The sequence below is a fragment of the Mustelus asterias genome, chromosome 8 (assembly GCF_964213995.1).
Source record: "Mustelus asterias chromosome 8, sMusAst1.hap1.1, whole genome shotgun sequence".
In the NCBI taxonomy this organism is placed as follows: domain Eukaryota; kingdom Metazoa; phylum Chordata; class Chondrichthyes; order Carcharhiniformes; family Triakidae; genus Mustelus; species Mustelus asterias.
This window is the reverse complement of record NC_135808.1, coordinates 119,467,353-119,488,307: the sequence shown is the minus strand read 5'-3', so window position 1 is coordinate 119,488,307 and position 20,955 is coordinate 119,467,353. Positions and strand designations below refer to the sequence as shown.

At 45.9% G+C, this 20,955-nt stretch overlaps 1 protein-coding gene and 1 long non-coding RNA gene across 3 annotated transcripts; both read left to right on the top strand.

Moving 5' to 3' along the window:
* The first annotated feature begins 105 nt into the window (after positions 1 to 105).
* Positions 106 to 20,440, top strand: LOC144497975 (uncharacterized). Of its 2 annotated transcripts, XR_013498583.1 has the most exons (4): positions 106 to 227; positions 11,279 to 11,355; positions 17,278 to 17,366; positions 20,311 to 20,440. It is a non-coding gene; the product is annotated as an uncharacterized LOC144497975 (long non-coding RNA). The 2 variants fall into 2 exon arrangements; XR_013498582.1 differs by lacking the exon at positions 106 to 227 and having other exon boundaries at positions 11,182 to 11,355.
* On the top strand, positions 3,958 to 9,048 carry LOC144497974 (uncharacterized). Its single transcript, XM_078219440.1, has 2 exons — positions 3,958 to 5,679; positions 8,318 to 9,048. The coding sequence occupies exon 1, from the start codon at positions 4,633 to 4,635 to the stop codon at positions 5,188 to 5,190; it is 558 nt and encodes a 185-aa protein (XP_078075566.1). The 5' UTR covers positions 3,958 to 4,632; the 3' UTR covers positions 5,191 to 5,679; positions 8,318 to 9,048.
* Positions 20,441 to 20,955: the final 515 nt, after the last annotated feature.

Here is a 20,955-nt window from a genome sequence, read left to right as displayed (position 1 = left end):
CACACCGCCCCTCCCGGATAACACAGGGAGGCACTGTCTGTACAGACACCAGACAGTCCAGCACACCTTCTCGCCTACCTGAGGCATTGCTGGGGAGACTGAGACTGAGCTGGGCTGAAGGTGAATTATAAATCCATTTAGACCGCTTGACAGCAGAGATGAAGGAGCAACACTCTGAAAGCTCGTGATTCCAAATAAACCTGTTGGACTTTAACCTAGTGTCACAAGTAAGGCTTACATTAACACTGCAATGAAGTTACTGTGAAAATCCCCTAGTCGCCACACTCCGGCGCCTGTTCGGATACACTGGGGGAGAATTCAGCATGGCCAATGCACCTAACCAGCACGTCTTTCGGACTGTGGGAGGAAACCGGAGCACCCGGAGGAAACCCATGCAGACACGGGGAGAATGTGTAGACTCCACACAGACAGTGACCCAAGCCAGGAATTGAACCTGCGTCCCTGGTGCTGTGAGGCAGCAGTGCTAACCATCTATACAGAAAAAAAACTTTAAATGTGTCATACGCTAAGACATAAACAAAATACTGTGGATGCTGGAATCTGAAGCAAGAACAGAAAATGCTGGAAATGCTCAGCAGTTTGACAGCACCTGCGGAGAGAGAATAGATATGGAGATGCCGGCGTTGGACTGGGGTAAACACAGTAAGAAGTTTAACAAAACCTGTTGGACTTTAACCTGGTGTTGTTAAACTTCTTACTGAGAGAGAATAGAGCCAATGTTTGGAGTCAGGATGACCCTTCATCAGAGGTCTATTCTCTCTCCACAGATGCTGTCAGACCTGCTGAGATTTTCCAGCATTTTCTGGTTTTGTTTAAAATGTGTTTTCTTTGTGAACACATATCAACTCTAAGGAAGACATTCAGTCCATTATTCTGGTGTTGCTCTTTCCTGCTCTATCGCACAATCTTTTATAAACTATTTTAAAATAGCATTTATATAGCATTAGCCACACTCCCAGCACACCCCAAAGTGCTTTAACAGCCATTGATGTATATGTGAAGTGTACTTGCTTTCTGAAAACGATTATGAGTTTTGTTTCTTCCATTGTCTCTGACAGGGCAATCCATGTCTCAATAAATCTCGGTACAAAACATTCTCTCAACCCTTTCTCACCCCTCGTCTTTTGGTGACTATCTTAAACGTATTCCCTCTAATTACTGACTGGTCATCCGTAACAATTCTCACCTATCCATCTTATCCAAACCATCTCATTACTCTGAACAGCTCTTATCAGATCTTTTCAGTTCCTCTGTCGAAAGACTTATGGACTCTCTAACCCAGAAGCAGATACTGCAGATGCTAGAAGTCTAGCTAGAAGATGCTATAAGAATAGAAAATGCTGTAAACACTCGGCAGGTCGGCCTGGCAGCACCTGTGGGAGAGAGAAAGAGTTAATGATTTAAATCGATGACCTTTACAATAAAAGATCAGAGTGATGAAAGGTCACAGACCTGAAATGTTAACTCCAGTTTCTCTCTCCACAGATGCTGCCTGACCTGTGGAAGATTCTCAGCACCTTCTGTTTTTATTATCTATGGTTCCTTAGTCTCTTTTCATAACTAAACCGTCTCAACACTTGTACGTAGGAAATAGGAGCCGAATTAGGCCATTCGGCCCCTTGGGCTTGCTCCTCTGTAGTCGAGTACTCTCTCTTGACATTCTCCAAATTGGACATTGCATTCCAACATACTCAAACCAATGATTTGACGTTAGTCCTTTGCTTTTATTCTTCTGTATATTTGTTCTGATTGATAAAATCAAGGGTCATGTGCACATTTTCTTTCTATCTTATCTTGCTCTCCCACTTTTAATGATTTGAATTCCTGAGTCACAACAGGAGAAAGGAAAGCCTTGTTGTGCGGGACACCATCAAGGAAGAAAAGACCAAATAAACCAAGCAGTGGTGTTGAGGAGTTTGGTTTCAGGATGCTTGTTTTTTTGCAATCCTGAAAACTGCAGGAGTGTCCTCACCCTCCTCCCTCCCACCAAATATTGGAACAGTTTCCTTGGAAGGACAGATTCAGGTACAAATAATGTGGAAAATATATATGGATTTTGACCATATCATCCAGATTTACAATATACAATCCTCCCTAGCCCGTATGGTTTTTTTAATTCATTCGTGGGACATGGGCGTCACTGGCCCATGTTGCCAGCATTTATTGCCCATCCCAAGTTGCCCGAGGGCAGTTGAGAGTCAGCCACATTGCTGTGGCTCTGGAGCTACATGTAGACCAGACAAGGAAAGAATGGCAGATTTCCTTCCCTAAAGGACATTAGTGAATCAGATGGATTTTCCCAACAATTGACAACAGCTTCATGGTCATCAGTAGATTCTTGATTCCATAATTTTTTTATTGAATTTAAATTCTACCCAAGGTGGGATGCGAACCCGGGTCCCCAGAACATTAACTGAGTTTCTGGATTAATAGTCTAGTGATAATACCATTAGACCATGTTTATCTAAACTTTCATCAGGAAGTGAACAGATACTTAGTAGAGCATGGATTAACTAGGTTAGAACTATAAGCATATCTACAATGAATGGTTTGCTTTGCCGACACTCAACTTGCTATTACTTCTTTTAATCACAGTGGGGCGCCTGTCATTTTTTATTGAGAAAGCCTGATCTTGGTAAGGAAACATTAATGTTATAAGAGACACAGTATTAATAATTTGTATTGTTAAATGACAGAAGCCGCTTTTGGTACAGCTCTCTTTCAACATCTAAAGTTTATTTACTAGTGTCACAAGTAGGCTTACATTAACACTGCAGTGAAGTTACTGTGAAAATTCCCTAGTCGCCACACTCCGGCACCTGTCCGGGTACACTGAAGGAAAATTTAGCACGGCGAATGCACCTAACCAATACATCTTTCGGACTATGGAGTATCCAGAGGAAATCCATGCAGACACGGGGAGAATGCGTAGACTCCACACAGACAGTGACCCAAGTCCAGGAATCGAACCTGGTTCCCTGGCGCTGTGAGGTAGCAGTGCTAACCGCTGTGCCACTGTGCAGCTTACTTGGTAATGATGGTAACAGTTGTTTTCTTTCTACTTCATAGAACAGGGTACACGATGAATAGAGAACCTTTGCTGATTGGCTACAATAAACTCATTGACTACAAAAAGGCCAGCATGTAAAAGTTACAACTAATAATTAAATATTGTGGAACCAGTGGAGAGTGTTTCAACACATTTGAAGTGGGACGGTGAAAAAGAATGTTTGCAGGATGAAAATCAACACTAAACAAGTTTCTTATATTTTTCCCTCATTGATTACAAGAGCTCGTCTAGAATTTTAAATATTAGATTTAGGTCATTCATCATAGAAATCATAAAATCCCTACAGTGCAGAAGGAGGCCATTCGGCCCAGCGAGTCTGCACCGACTACAATCCCACCCAGGCCCTATCTCCGCAACCCCACACATTTATCCCGCCAATCTACGCATCCTGGGACACTAAGGGGCAATTTAGTATAGCCAATCCACCCAACCTGCACAGCTTTGGACTGTGGGTGGAAACCGGAGCACCCGGACGAAACCCATGCAGACATGGGGAGAATGTGCAAACTCCATACAGATGGTGACCCAAGTCGGGAATCAAACCCAGACCTGGAGCTGTGGGGCAGCAGTGCTAACCACTGTGCTAACCACCCTAATTATAGCTATCTGCGGTGAGATTACAAGTATGATTATAATGGTTCAGTATTTCTATCAAATCTGTAACTTGGGCTGGAATTTTACCGCCCTGCCATGGGAATCAGAGCAGGCGAGGGACAGACCACGGAAAGGTCTGTTGGCTGCGGGTGGAATTTTACGGTTTTGGGACGAGTGAGACTGTAAAATCCCATTGGTTTTTCAGCATAATCTTGCAAATGTACTTGCAATGTCAATACACAAAAACGTCATTGGAATTCTTACCCCTCAGTGGGGAAAGAACAGTTGCACAATGGCTGTACTCCCCTCCAAACTGCAACATGTTTGGAGATGGTCGGATATCTGTCGAGAAATGTGTATATGTGAAATATGAATGATGGTTGTAAAGCTTCCTGAATCTGCTGTGATGTTGCAATTTCCACATGTAACAGGTCTAACTATGTCAACAGTATTATAGAGCTTTTAGCACTTCCTGCTTCAGGGAACCTCTGCAAGGATTCCCAAGTGAGGGTCGGTCAAAGTTACTGGTACTATAAAACTTAAGTAACCTGATAAGCGATCGGAATCCCAGCTTTGCGCTGCTAGTCAACAGAATCCAGCTCTGTTTAAGAAGCATTGCTGCAGCGCAAACACCAACAACTTTACAACTAATCCTAATTATTTATGACAATGTGGTGACCCACTGTAATTACATGTTGTATGCCTGGACACACCCCTGCTGCACCTGGCCTGAGACTCCTCCCTTTCCACCTGAGACTCCTCCCTTTCCACCTGAGCGAGGTATAAAGGTGATGGTTCCTCCTCCTTGCCTCAGTCTGGGCCAGGTTAGCTACAAGGGTGTGCTCCAGTTCTTTGCGATTAAAAGCCTGTTATTTCACTCACTCGCTGGAGTCCTCGTATCGTGATTGATAGTGCATCAATTTTAATCGCCAAGGAAAAAAAACAGAATGGAGCAAATTCTAAAGCCCGATAAATTAAACCTGGATCCGCAAGCTGTGGGAGCTGCCAATAGGTTCGATCACTGGCTGAAGTGCTTTGAAGCCTTCCTCGAAGCCTCCGCTGCCGTCCAGTCTGATTCAGACAAGCTGCACGTGCTCCACGCCCGGGTAAGCGACGTGGTTTATGCCACCATCCATGACGCAGAGACGTACAGGGACGCGCTAGAGCTCCTAAAGAGCCAGTACAGTAAACGGACAAATGAAGTCTACGCCAGGCACCTTCTGGCTACTCGAAGACAGCGGCCGGGAGAATCGAGTGCACAGTTTCTCCGCGAACTATGGGTACTCGGCAGGGCCTGTAACTGCAAGGCTGTATCCGCCGCGCAGAACACGGAGGACTTAATCCGCGATGCCTACATTACGGGCATCGCGTCCAACTACATTTGGCAGCGACTGCTAGAGCAAGGTGGGCTGGATCTACCAAAAACTGTGACACTCGCTGAATCCCTAGAAGTGGCCTCCCGTAACCTCGAGGCGAACGCACCCGACCACGCGGTTACATCGTGAGCATCACGGCCGCTACCACCCCAGTATCTAGGAGGGCCACAGACTTACGCCACACAGCGCCCCACTAACGACTCGACTGCTGCGGCTGTTACAGGTCCGAAGGGCTATTTTTGCGGTCTGGGGGAGCACCCCCGACAACGCTGCCCGGCAAGCGAAGTGTTCTGCTCTGGGTGCGGAAAGAAGGGCCACTACGCTAAAGTCTGCAGGGCAAAGTCATCCTCGAAGCCAAACAGTGCAGCGTGCGACCCGAGGGAACCGCGAATTCGGACGCCATCGGCCACGTGTGAGTCAAGGGAGCCGCCATTTTGGATGCCATCGGCCGCGTGGGAGTCAAGGGAGCTGCCATTTTGGACGCCGTTGGCCGCGTGTGAGACAAGGGAGCCGCCATTTTGGACGCCGGTCGATCGTTCTCCAGAATCCACGGTGGCAGCGGAGCAGCTAGACCAACCCCGTCCGCATCAACGCGCCAGGTCCATGATGGACATTCAGGTAAACGGCCACGTGGGAAATTGTTTGTTTGACTGCGGGAGTACGGAGAGTTTCATCCACCCCGATACAGTGCACCGCTACGCCCTGTCTGTGCGGCCAGTCAAACAAACCATTTCCTTGGCCTCAAAGTCCCGCTCGGTGGATGTCCTCGGGTACTATCTAGTGACCCTTACGGTTCGGGGGACCGAGTACGAAAATTTTAAGCTCTTGGTGCTGCCACACCTCTGTGCTCCCGAACTCCTAGGGCTCGATTTCCTGACCCATCTTAGGAGTGTCACGTTGCAGTACAACGGGCCTCTTCCTCCGATCTCCGTCTGCAACCCACAGTTCCTAGACTGCCCACCGTGCACCACTTGCAGCCTTTCGACCCTTCAAGTCACCCCTCCCTCGCTATTCGAGCACCTCACCCCCTAGTGTAAGCCCATTGCCACCAAGAGCAGACGGTACAGTGCGGGGGACAGGACCTTCATCAGGTCCGAGGTCCAGCGGCTCCTGAAGGAAGGGATCATTGAGGCTAGCACCAGCCCCTGGAGAGTGCGGGTGGTGGTGGTCAAAACTGGGGAGAAACACCGGATGGTCATCAATTATAGTCAGACCATCAACCGGTACACGCAGCTGGATGCGTATCCCCTTCCGCGCATATCCGACATGGTCAATCGGATTGGGCAATACCGGGTGTTCTCCACGATTGACCTCAAATCGGCCTACCACCAGCTCCACATCCGCCCGGAGGACCGCAAATATACGGCTTTCGAGGCGGATGGCCGCCTCTACCACTTTCTGAGGGTTCCCTTCGGCGTCACCAATGGGGTCTCGGTCATCCAGCGCGAGATGGACCGAATGGTGGACCAGAACGGGCTGCGGGCCACCTTCCCGTACCTGGATAACGTCACCATCTGCGGCCATGATCAGCAGGACCACAACGCAAATCTCAATAAATTCCCTCGCACGGCCGCTCTCCTAAATCTGACCTACAATAAGGAGAAGTGTGTCTTCCGCACTCACCGCCTCGCCATCCTGGGGTATGTAGTGGAGAACGGGCTCATCGGCCCTGATCTTGACCGCATGCGCCCCCTCATGGAACTTCCCCTTCCCACCAATCTTAAAGCACTGAGGAGATGCCTGGGCTTCTTCTCATACTACGCCCAGTGGGTCCCTAATTACGCGGATAAGCCCGTCCGCTTATCAAATCCACCCTTTTTCCCCTGTCGGGAGAGGCCCGCTTGGCCTTCGACCACATCAAAGCGGACATCGCGAAGGCCACGATGCACACTGTGGATGAGTCAATCCCCTTCCAGGTGGAGAGTGATGCGTCTGACTTTGCCCTGGCCGCCACCCTCAACCAGGCGGGCAGACCCGTAGCCTTCTTCTCACGAACCCTCCAAGGCTCGGAAATTCGGCACTCCTCTGTTGAGAAGGAGGCTCAGGCCATCGTCGAAGCGGTGCGACACTGGCGCCACGACCTAGCTGGCCGACGGTTCACCTTGCTCACGGACCAACGTTCGGTGGCTTTCATGTTCAACAACGCGCAGAGGGGCAAGATTAAGAATGATAAGATACTGAGGTGGAGGATTGAGCTCTCCACCTACAATTATGATATCTCATACCGGCCCGGGAAGTTCAAGGAGCCTCCAGACGCCCTGTCCCGCGGAACATGTGCTAGCGCGCAGGTGAACCAACTACAGACTCTCCACAATGACCTCTGTCACCCGGGGGTCATCAGGCTCTACCATTTTATTAAGGCCCGTAACCTGCCCTATTCTGTTGAGGACGCCCGGTCTATAACCAGACACTGCCCGGTCTGCGCGGAGTGTAAGCCGCACTTCTATCGGCTGGACAGGGCACACCTCATAAAAGCCACCCGCCCCTTTGAACGCCTCAGCATTGATTTCAAAGGGCCCCTTCCTTCTTCTGACCGTAACATCTATTTCCTCAACGTTATAGATGAGTACTCCTGATTCCCTTTTGCCATTCCCTGCTCGGATATGACTTCAACCACAGTCGTCAAAGCCCTGCACGGCCTCTTCACCCTGTTCGGTTACCCTAACTACATCCACAGTGACAGGGGATCCTCCTTCATGAGTGATGAGCTGCGTCAGTACCTGCTCTCTAAGGGCATAGCCTCGAGAAGGACTACCAGCTGTAACCCCAGGGGAAACGGGCAGGTAAAGAGGGAGAATGCGACAGTCTGGAAGGCCGTTTTACTAGCGCTACGGTCTAAAGGCCTTCCAGTCACCCGCTGGCAAGAAGTCCTCCCCGATGCACTACATTCAATTCGGTCCCTCCTGTGTACGGCTACCAATGCCACCCCCCATGAGCGAATGTTTGCTTTCCCTCGGAAGTCCTCCTCGGGAATCTCACTACCGTCGTGGCTGACATACCCAGGCCCCATTCTGCTTCGGAGGCATGTACAACCCCATAAGTCGGACCCCCTGGTCGAAAAGGTCCAGCTCCTCCACACTAACCCCCAATATGCCTATGTGGCGTACCCCGATGGGCGGGAGGACACGGTCTCTATCCGGGCCCTGGCGCCTGCGGGTGCCCCGGAGCCCACTATGACCCTCCACCCCACATCCCTAGACCCCTCTGTTGTTCAGGTAGCACCAGGTCCGCTTACATCTTTGTCCCCTGTATGCAGCTCGCCTGAGCCCCCGGAGGTACCACGCAGGACCCGACCAGAAGGGACGACGGCGGACTCGAGCGGCTCCACCCTGCCATCAGAAGCAACACCTCAACCGGTACTGCGGCGGTCACAACGACTGATCAAGCCGCCCGACAGGCTGAACCTGTGAGGGGACGACGCCTTACTTCAGTTTCATGACTCTTGTATATATATCTTCATGCCTCTGTATATATTGTTCCACCCATCTCACCCCCGCCGGACTCTTTTTTTAAAGAGGGGGTGAATGTGGTGACCCACTGTAATTACATGTTGTATGCCTGGACACACCCCTGCTGCACCTGGCCCGAGACTCCTCCCTTTCCACCTGAGACTCCTCCCTTTCCACCTGAACGAGGTATAAAGGTGATGTTTCCTCCTCCTTGCCTCAGTCTGGGCCAGGTCAGCTACAAGGTTGTGCTCCAGTTCTTTGCGATTAAAAGCCTGTTATTTCACTCACTCGCTGGAGTCCTCGTACCGTGATTGATGGTGCATCAGACAAGTATCTCGGAACTCTGCAGGAACAAAGGGAATTGGGGTTTATATACATCAGTCATTAAAAACTAGTGCAATGTTTCAGGAAGAAACCAAAAGATCTAACAGAATATTGCCCAATATGTCAATGGGATTGGATTGCAAAGTGAGTAATTGACTGGTTGGTTAGATCAGGAACACATAGTTGATATAAATCTCAAATTCACCCACCCACCTTTGATCCATTTCCTTCCATATTCCTACCCAATAAATATCTGCACTTTTTTTGTGGATAAGTCTTCGTCATGCCAATCCTTGACGGTCCCAACTCCAATTTTAAGATGGTACTTCATTGTCCCGGACAATAGTTTGTGTCTAATCACTGGATGCCTTCATTATTTTAATCATTTCAATTAAATTGCCTGCAACCAGTTAAACTCCAATAAGGTTAGTTTATTCAATCTGTCCCCACAAATTTAACCCTTTCGGCCCTTGTATCATTCTGATGGATCTGTGATGCACAAAGCCAATTTATCTCCCTTGAAGTGCTTTATACTAAGCACAATATTCTAGATGAGGTCTGACCATTGCTCTGTTTAATTGAGGAATTACTTCCTTCCTCAAGCATACCAGCCCCACTGAGGTAAGGAAAATTAATCATGATAGCCTTTTATTTTAACCCCTTTTTGTACCTGAGCACTTGCTTCTGGCACCTGTCCGGATACACTGAGGGAGAATTTAGCATGGCCAATGCACTTAACCAGCACGTCTTCCGGACTGTGGGAGGAAACCGTAGCACCCGGAGGAAACCCACGCAGACACAGGGAGAACGTGCAGACTCCGCACAGACAGTGACCCAAGCCAGGAATTGAATCCGGATTCCTGGCGCTGCGAGGCAGCAGTGCTAACCACTGTGCTGCCCCATTTCAACTATTTAGCACCACTCTGGCTAGACTACACCTTAAGAAGTGTGTCAAGTTTGACCACAAGCACAGGGGAGACGGTTATGCCCATGAGGCAGTGCAAGGAAGGACTATGAGATTGATTCAGAGGACTGAGTTATCAGTAAAGACTTGATGTACATTGACTTTTAAAAAATTCATTCATGGGATGTGGCATCACTGGCTGGGCCAGCCTTTAATGGCCATCACTAATTGCCCTTGAACTGGATGGCTTGCTGGGTCATTTCAGAATCAATACATGGCTGTGGATCTGGAGTCACATGTAGGCCAGACCAAGTAAGGATGGCAGATTTCCCGCCCTAAATGACATTACCAGATGGGTTTTTACAACGATTGACAATGGTTTAATGGTCATCAGATATTTAATTCCAGATGTTTTTTAATTGAATTCAAATTTCACCACTGCTGAGGGTTGGATTCGAACCCAGGTCCTCAGAGCATTAGACTGGGTTTTTGGATTACTAGCTCACTAACAACACCACTATGTCACCACATCCCCTTCGGCTTTGAAAGATGGGTCTCTGCACAGCTGGGTAAAATACTAAATGGCACAGAAAAGACAAATGTGGAATATTGCTTCAAAGTAAGTTGTGTCAATATAACAAGGGGCATGGGTTCAAGGTACTGAACGGCAAGATTAGGACTGATATCAGAAAGTCTTTCTGCATGGTGAACATTGTTTAATGAGATTGCAGGCAGGGTAGTGAATGCAACGGGGCTAGATTCAGTTAAGAAATAATTATATGCTAAAGGAGGACTGTAGGTATTTTTTGGATTGAGAAGTCTTCGTCATCCATAACTATTGCACAATTTACTATTAAATAGACATGAAACATAGAAACGAGAAGTAGCCCTTCAAGCCTGCTCCACCAGTCATTATGATCATGGCTGATCATCAAACTCAATATTGTGATTCCCCCCTTCCACTCATATCCCCTTGATCCCTTTAGCCCCAAGAGCTATATTTAATTTCTTTTTGAAATCACACATTTTAGCCCCGGCTACTTCCTGTGTTAATGAATTCCACACATTCACCACCCTCTAGGTGAAAAAATTTCTCCTCACCTCAGTTCTAAAAGGTTTACCCCTTATCCTCAAACTATGGCCCATAGTCCTGGACTCTCCCACCATTGGGAACATTCTTTCTGAAGCTGCCCTTTCTAACCCTGTTAGAATTTTACAAGTTTCTATGAGATTCCCTCTCACTTTTCTAAACTCCAGTGAATATAATCCTAACAGACTTAGTCTCTCCTCATATGACAGACTTGCCATCCCAGCAATCAGCCTGGTAAATCTTCACTGTATTCTATAGCAAGGTGGACATGAAAACATTCTAAAAATGGTGGACTTCACATTAGAATTGCTTTGCTGTCTTTTAAAGCAACTTTGACAAGTTCAATTATTTCTATGGGAACGCTATCATCTCACACTCCCCTATCGCTGTCTGATAGAGAACCATCGTGTATAATCTGATACAGATGTTACTTTTTCTTGCATGTTCCAGCAAATGAAGCAACACTCAAAGATTCAACCCACTTCCACTTAAGACCCATGGCTCTCATTATACAAAGAAGTTTGAAAGTAAGTCCTGACTTATCATCTGAATAATTTTATTTCTTTCTCCACAAAACGGGAAGCAGGTTAGAAATGATCTGGGGAGACAGTACGATGCGTTGGGTGAATTTCTGGGAGTTATTTGTGAGAATCTTTCACAGAGGGATTCCTTGTGCTGGCAACATGGTATCTGTGCATAAGGAGAAACATCAATTCTCCATCAGCTGCCCCGGGATACTAACAGTTCAGGAATTTAAACCAACAAATCAGAGCTGAGTTGTGGCAATCGCAGTTCAAGAGTTTAACATTGAAAAAAGAACCTCCAGATCCCAACAGGAAACTAATTAAATTATAAAAATGGCATTGCAACTGCAAAAGCAGATACATTAGAACCAATTGTAACTCCATTAACCCTTGCCTTTAAGTGCCAGTGGTAACTTAGTAGGTAGCATTCTTACTTCTGATTCACAAAGCTGTGTGTTCAAGTCCCACTCCAGGGTTTGATTTGATTTGATTTGATTTATTATTGTCACATGTATTAGTATACAGTGAAAAGTATTGTTTCTTGCACGCTGTACAGACAAAACATACTGTTCATTGATAAGGAAACGAGAGAGTGCAGAATGTAGAGTTACAGTCATAGTTGCGGTGCAGAGAAAGATCAACTTAATGCAAGGTAGGTCCATTCAAAAGTCTGACAGCAGCAGGGAAGAAGCTGTTCTTGAGTCGGTTGGTACGTGACCTCAGACTTTTGTATCTTTTTCCCGATGGAAGAAGGGAAAAAGAGAATTTCCGGAATGCATGGTGTCCTTCATTATGCTGGCTGCTTTGCCGAGGCAGCGGGAAGTGTAGACAGAGATGGGAGGCTGGTTTGCGTGATGGATTGGGCTACATTCACAACCTTTTGTATTTCCTCATGGTCTTGGACAGAGCAGGAGCCATACCAAGCTGTGATACAACCAGGAAGAATGCTTTCTATGGTGCATCTGTAAACGTTGGTGAGAGTCATAGTCAACATACCAAATTTCCTTAGCCTCCTGAGAAAGTAGAGGTGTTGGTGGGCTTTCTTAACTATAGTGTTGGCATGGGGGGACCAGGACAGGTTGTTGGTGATCTGGACACCTAAGAACGTGAAGCCCTCAACCCTTTCTACTTGAGCCTGCTGGTAGGGTACTGAGTGGGTGCTATTCTGCCAGGAGCACTGACAAGGCCCCACTGCTTTCTAAGGTGGACATTAAAGATTCAGTGTCCTCAATACTCGTCCCTCAGTCAACATTCTTGGCCGTTTGGCTAAGATCAAGCGCCAGATCAAGCCCAAGATGGGGTGCAGTGCCTTATCGCGTCAGCTTGGATCTTGCGTGCATCCCTTGTGAGGACCATGAATTGAATCATAGAATGACATCCCTACAGTGTGGAAGGACGCCATTCAGCCCATCAAGCCTGCACCGACAACAATCTCACCTATCTCCGTAACCACATTTAAGCTGATAACCCCCCTAACACTAAGGGGCAATTTAGCATGGCTAATCAACCTAACCCGCAAATCTTTTGGAATGTGGGAGGAAACCAGAGTACCCAGAGGAAACCCACGCAGACACAGGGAGAATGTGCAAACTCCACACAGGCAGTGGCCCAAGGCTGAATCAATCCGGGTCCCTGGCACTGTGAGTCAACAGTGCTAACCATTGTGTCACCATGTCGCTCAATTGGATTTTGAATTTGGTTTTTGGAATAAGCAAGGGATGGATTTGGGTTTGCCTGCTCCACTCTGAGCATTGTCTTTGTAACGTTAAGGATGGAGTAAATAATTTTTAATAAAACAGGTTATTAGGTCATTATCACATCGTTTTTTTGTGGAAACTCGCTCTGCACAAATTTGCTGCCCTGTTTCTACATTACCATGGTGACTGTAATACTTTGGCTGTAAAAAGAGATGTCCTGTGGTCATGAATGATGCTATATAAACGCAAGTCTTTCCATTTTTTCTTGGGGTGCGGCCAATATCTCATGGGGTTGCCATCAAGTACCTGGGTCTAATGCACAGATAAGACTTTGGGATGGTGCTTGCTTCATTGATGCTCAAGACTGAACAATATTGAACTTTACACCAGTAAAGTGTTTTCAACTAATTGCTGATCAATGTTCTGATGTGGGTGTTGTGTGGGAAGCAGGAGAAAAGAGGTGAAGCTACTTCTTTAAAGGAAAGAACGTGGGATATTCAGATATATTACCTGGAAATAAAATATAAAGCAAAGATAACAATTAAAAGAAAATAATAAAATTTGGGCTAGAGAAAGTGTGAAAAAGGAATATGATTTGAAGAGTTATTTTTTTCAAATTTAATGATGTGATACAGAATATAGTAATGAAAGAATTCGCAACCTGTGAGATTTATTACTATACTATTAGGAACTTCTGATGAGGAAAGGCTGGTTAGGCGAGAGTTGTTTTCCTTAGAACAGAGGAGGCTATGGGGTGACTTAATTGAGGTGTACAAAATGATGAAGGACCTAGATAGGGTAGGACCATAGGAACATGAGTAGGCCATTCAGCCCATTGAGTCTGCTCCACTCTTTAATACAATCGTGGCTGATCAGACAATTCAATGCCTTTTAGGGTGCCACTGTTGTACCTGTTAATCTCAGATACTTTCAACCAGTTTACTTACTCCAAGGTTTTACCCCGGTGCCCTTATTTGCAAGGTGGACAAAGGACAAACACAAGTAAAGATTCAACAAGTTTATTAATAATACTATTAACCCTTAAATTACCCACATAAAACAAGAGGATACCCCAGCAGATTCAAGTATACTACCCGTAAAGATGGCTTGGTTAAACTGCAGGCCCGATTCTCTGAGTCCCTCTGGTCTGTTGTCACGAAGGTGAGTCTCGATGGCCGCTTCTTCCTTCCTTCCTTGTCTGGTCAGTCTTCCGAATGGTCACGGCTGTCTCCCCTGTCGAGTCTTCGCTCCTTGTGCCTCTGAGTGTGTCCCTTTATCCCCAGCCTGCTTGCCTTTCCAGAAACTTCTCTGGCTTCTGGCCAATGAGGTCCCAGGAGGGGGTTCCAATACCCAGTGGGTTTCTTGATGTCTGCCTGACAGGACACCAGGGTCTTCCCCCAGGTGTCCATCTCCATGTTGTTAAACTTGTTATCAGGTAAGGATCTCTTGGTGACAGAAAGTCTGGCCCGATCTGGGCTTCTAACAATAGACCGATGCATTTCAATGAGGTGCCATGATCTCCTGCTAAGTCTCAGGTAGAGTGTAACGACCTTTGATGGGTGGTTGATGGGTCAGGCCCAGACACATTTGTGTATTGTACAATTGGCCTGCCTGAGGTTTGACTGCGTTTGATTTCAATGTGCCCAATTCTTTAATTTAGGATATCCAATTTTATCAGCCTTAAAACTAGGCCCTGTTTATATCACCACACTTTTACACCCACTGTCCCCAAAGCCCATGATTATTAATCAGAAATCTATCAATCTTTGCTTTAAATATTCACAATGACTGAGCTTCCACAGCCCTCTGGGGTAGAGAATTTCAAAGATTCACAACCTTTTGGAGCTAAAGGGACCAAGGGATATGGGTGGAAGTAGGGGGGGGGATCAGGATATTGAATTTGATGATCAGCCATGATCATAATGAATGGTGGAGCAGGCTCGAAGGGCCAAATGGTCCACTTCTGCTACTAATTTCTACGTTTCTATGTAAAAAAAAATTCTCCTCATCTCGGACCTATGGGGCTACCCCCTTATTTTGAAATTGTGTCCCCTGGTTATAGACTTCCCAACCAAGGAAAACATCTTACCTGCATCTACCCTGTCTATTCCTTTAAATATTTTGCAGGTTTCAATGAGATCACCTCTCATTCTTCAAAACTCTATAGTATACAGGCCCAGTTTGCCCAATCTCCCTTCATAAGACAGTCCCACCAAGTCTGGAACAAGTTTGGTGAACCTTTGTTGCACTCCCTGATTGGCAATAATTTCCTTTCTAAGGCAGGGGGACCTAAACTGCATACAGTACTCCAGGTGCTGTCTAACCAAGACCTCACTATTCCCGTACTCTAATCCTCTTGCAATAAAAGCTAATGTTCCATTAGCCTTCCTAGTTGCTTGCTGTACCTGCATCATAGCCTTCAGTTACTTATGGACAGGGACAACCCAGGTCCCTTTGTACATCTATACTTTTTCATCGAATCCCTACAGTGCAGAAACATAGAAACATAGAAGGCCATTTGGCCCTTCGAGCCTGCTCCATCATTCATCACGATCATGGCTGATCGTCCAACTCAATAGCCTAATCCTGCTTTCTCCCCATAACCTTTGATCCCATTCGCCCCAAGTGCTACATCCAGCAGCCTCTTAAATACATTCAATGTTTTGGCATCAACTACTTCCTGTGGTCATGAATTCCAGGCTTACCATTCTTTGGGTGAAGAAATGTCTCCTCACCTCCATCCTAAATGGTCTACCCCGAATCCTCAGACAGAAGGGGCCTTTCGGCCCATGGAGTCTGCACCAACTCTCTCTTTTTAATTTCTAAACAATTTAGGAGAGATTCTGTACATCTGTTCTTTCTACCAAAATGGATTACCTCACATTTTTCCACATTATATTCCATCTGCCATGTTCTTGCCAACTCGCTAAACCTGTCCAAACCCTCCTGTAGCTCCTTCAAATCTTCCTCACAAGACATGTTTCTCCTTTCTAAATTACCAGGGGGCATAGATTTACACTTTCTGCTGCCTCGGAAAAGCAGCCAGCATAAGGACCCCACACACCCTGGACATTCTCTCTTCCACAAGATACAAAACTCTGAGATCATGTACCAACCGACTCAAGAACAGCTTCTTCCCTGCTTCCATCAGACTTTTGAATGGACCTACCTTGCATTAAGTTGATCTTTCTCTACACCCTAGCTATGACTGTAACACTACATTCTGCACTGTCTCCTTTCCTTCTCGATGAACAGAATGCTTTGTCTGTATAGAGCACAAGAAACAATACTTTCCACTGTATACGAATCCATGTGACAATAATAAATCAAATCAAATTAAGGTGATTGGTAGAAGGATTAGAGGGAACATGAGGAAAAACCCTTTCACCCAGAGCGGGGTGGGTGTCACTGCCTAAACTGGTGGATGAGGCTGAAATACTCAACTCATTTAACAGGGACCTGGATCTGCATCTCAAGTGCTGGAACCTGCAAGGCTATAGAACCATAGAACCATAGAAAATTACAGCTCAGAAACAGGCCTTTTGGCCCTTCTTGTCTGTGCCGAACCATTTTTTGCCTAGTCCCACTGACCTGCACTTGGACCATATCCCTCAACACCCCTCTCATCCATGAACCCGTCCAAGTTTTTCTTAAATGTTAAAAGCATTTACCACTTTATCCGGCAGCTCATTCCCCACTCCCACCACTCTCTGCGTGAAGAAGCCCCCCCTAATATTCCCTTTAAACTTTTCTCCTTTCACCCTTAACCCATGCCCTCTGGTTTTTTTCTCCCCTAGCCTCAGCGGAAAAAGCCTGCTTGCATTCACTCTATCTATACCCATCAAAATCTTATACACCTCTATCAAATCTCCCCTCAATCTTCTACGCTCCAGGGAATAAAGTCCCAACCTATTCAATCTCTCTCTGTAGCTCAGCTTCTCAAGTCCCGGCAACATCCTTGTGAACCTTCTCTGCACTCTTTCAACCTTATGTATGGACCAGATGTTCATAAAGGGATTAAGTGGCGAGTTTGTTTTTTCTCTTTTTTGGCTGGTGTAGACATGATGGGCTGAAGGGCCTCTTTCTGTGCTGTAACCTTTCCATTGTTCTAACTTTTCAGTGTCGGGCTTTGAATAAAATGGCTGGATTTCTGCCCGTCTACTGACCTTCTCAGGGTTAATCTTATGTCATCCCTCAAATGATTTTATGTTCTTCCTGTTTATAAAAGCAGGCTGGATATTCCTTGTGACATCTACAATGTAATGCCGATCGTACGCCCCATTGAATGGACATGAACAGTACAGATGAATAATATGAGTGAGTAAATTTCTGCCTTTGCAGGCGCACAGTGGGTACACCTCATAAACCAAGGCCCACCCTGCATGGGATTTGACATCTGTTGTTTTAAATAGTCAGTAACCACATATAGCGTATGTCTGAACTTCCAAAACAGGAGCACAGACCTGGGAAAGCACCACTGAGATCTCTTCCAGTTCTCAGCTACAGCCTCTATACTGATGCTGTGATATGTACTTTGGATGAAAAAATGGGCAGCACGGTGACACAATGGTTAGCATTGCAGCCTCAAAGCGCCAGGAACCCGTGTTCAATTCCGGTCTGGGGTGACTGTCTCTGTGCAGAGCTTGCACGTTCTCCCTGCATGGGTTTCCTCTGGGCGCTCTGGTTTCCTCCCACAGTCTGAAGATGTGCAGGTTAGGTGGATTGGCCATGCTAAATTGCCCCTTAGTGTTAAGGGGATTTGCAGGGTAAATATGAGGGGTTATGGGGATGGGGTCTGGGTGGGTTTGTTGGTGCAGGTTTGATGGACCAAATGGCTTCCTTCTGCACTGCAGGGATTCTATGAAAATGCCATCGGGCCCACATCCGTTAGCTCAAAGCCACGTTAACCAGATTTCTGAGACCTAAGGATTACAGGTGGGTGTCTTCTGTCTGATCCAGGCACCTGAAAATCTTTACTCCAATGGATTTCTTCATGAATTGTTACTGACTTTTATATTAGTCTCAGATTCTCAAACTAGACGGACTGACTCTGTATTTTATTTGCGATGCCTGATGTGCTTGAATACATCTGCTGTTTCCAAGTCCTTCATAATATTACTAACCACCATACCATTTAAAGGATCTATCAAGTTGCTTTCGTATTTCATCACTTTGCTCTAGAACCTCATAGCCTCTGTCTCCGAGTTATAGAGTCATAAATTCATAGAGGTTTACAGCATGGAAACAGGCCCTTTGGCCCACCTTGCCCATGCCGCCCTTTTTTATAAAACTCGTAAACTAATCGCAATTTGGCCCATATCCCTCTATATCCATCGTACCCATGTAACTATCTAAATGCTTTTTAAAAGATAAAATTGTACCCGCCTCTACTACTACCTCTGGCAGCTTGTTCCAGCCACTCACCACCCTCTGTGTGAAAAAATTGCCCTTCAGGACACTTTTGTATCTCTCCCCTCTCACCTTAAACCTATGCCCTCTAGTTTTAGACTCCCCTACCTTTGGGAAAAGATATTGACTATCCACCTTGTCTACGCCCCTCATTATTTTATAGACCTCTGTAAGGCCACCCCTCAGCCTCCTACGCTCCAGAGAAAAAAGTCCCAGTCTATTCAGCCTCTCCTTATAACTCAATCCATCAAGTCCCGGTAGCATCCTAATAAATCTTTTCTGCACTCTTTCTAGTTTAATAATATCCTTTCTATAATAGGGTGACCAGAATTGCACACAGTATTCCAAGTGTGGCCTTACCAATGTCTTGTACAACTTCAACAGGACGTCCCAACTCCTGTATTCAATGTTCTGACCGATGAAACCAAGCATGCTGAATGCCTTCTTCACCAGTCTGTCCACCTGTGACTCCACTTTCAAACAGCTAAAATATTTATTCAGCTCACACTTGTTCCTGTTAATAATTGACCCCCAAATTATCCTCTTACCACCTCTACTTGTATTAAAAACCTTTACCGAAGCTTTATATTACTTTAAGATGCAGTTAGCACGTAAAAGAGACATTTCAACTACATTTGACCTCCTTATTCAACCATGTTTTTCACTTGTCTCTCTGGGAATTCACGTTCCATTATCTTTCTGTAGTCTTGAAGAATTCCATTTCCTTCTGATCTTTTAATTTTTAGTTCTGCTCCCTGCTCAATCTCACTCGAGTTATTTTCACAAGCCCAAGTCCCACATCGGCCCTGCTATATTTAATCCTTACCTTTGTTACAATATTATGTTCAACCACATGGGGAACACAGTGATTCCATGCATTCGCCCACACTCTCCCAGATTACTAATTACTTCTGGTGAACGACAAAACATTTCACATAACATAACATCTGTGTGAGTAGGCTGTTCTGTAGATTAAGTTCAGAAATATAGAAGCAGGAGTAGGCTATTTGGCCCTTAGAGCCGGTCCACCATTCATTTTGATCATGGCTGATCATCAAATTCACTATCCTGATCCTGCCTTCCCCCATATCCCTTTGATCCCTTTGTTTTGGGACATGTGCGTCGCTGGCTGGGCCAGCATTTACTGCCCATCCCTATTTTGCCCTTGCAACTGAGTGACTTGCTAGGCCATTTCATAGGGCAGTTGAGAGTCAACCACATTGCCAGACCAAGTAAGGACGGCAGATTTCCTTCCCTAAAGGACATTAGTGAACCAGATGGGTTTTTCTGACAATCCACAATGGTTTCATGGTCATCGGTAGATTCTTAATTCGCTAATGACATTGTGATGAATGCAAAAAAACGATTGGCCCATTTTGGGCAGGGTCCGGTTTTCTTTCTTGGTAAAATGGGAATGGGAGCGAAAACTTACGGCATTCCTGCTAGTCGCATCGCGCTTGATTTTACGACTTTTTCCCACCGCAAAATGGGCACGATCAGGTCGTAAAGTTTTGTCCTGTATATTTTCAAGAAGTAGTTAGATATAGCACTTGGGGTGAGGGGGATCAAAGGACATGAGGTGAAGGTGGGATCAGGCTATTGAGTTGGATAAACAACCATGATCGCAATGAATGGTGGAGTTAAAGTTTTAAAGTTTATTTATTAGTCACAAGTAGGCTTACATTAACACTCCAATGAAGTTGCTGTGAAAATCCCCAAGTCGCCACACTCCGGCGCCTATTCGGGTACACTGAGGGTGAATTTAGCATGGCCAATGCATCTAACCAGCACATCTTTCGGACTGTGAGAGGAAACCTGAGCACCTGGAGGAAACCCACGCAAACACCAAGAGAATATGCAGACTCCACACAGACAATGACCTAAGCTGGGAATCGAATCCGGGTCCCTGGCACAGCAGACTCGAAGGGCCGAATGGCCTCCTCATGCTCCTATTTTATATGTTTCTCTAAGTTCATGCTGCTGCTTCTCTATTCATTGCAATGTTAATGTAAGCCATACTTGTGACTAATAAAGAAACTTTACTTTTAGGTGCTGCCTGATCTGTTGAGTATTTCTCGCATTTTCTGCTCTTACTTCAGACTTCCGGCTTCTGCGTTATTTTAGATCCTGTATCAGTGAATAGTAGGATGTGTGTCAATATACAGGTTTGTTAACCTGTCACTCGTTATAACCCTGCCATTCGCAAACAACTCTTGTACATGCAACCATCTTCCCACAAAGCAAATATCTTCCTTTTGTGCACCCTATTATAATCTGCCTAGTTACAGAGTAGATAAAGTCAATGTTCACTGTAGCACACCAAAAGGAATAGAGGGATATAAACGAATGGTCTCGTTGGGTACATGAGCGGCGCGGGCTTGGAGGGCCGAAGGGCCTGTTCCTGTGCTGTATTGTTCTTTGTTCACAGCTTTGATCCTGCCTGTGCTGAGTTAACTTATTTCCAATTCAACAGTTGGGGTGCTGAAATCAGCTTGTG

Bases quoted from the DNA above. Each gene is read 5' to 3' on its own strand.
- LOC144497974 (XM_078219440.1), top strand. From the start codon at position 4,633: ATGGAGCAAATTCTAAAGCCCGATAAATTAAACCTGGATCCGCAAGCT.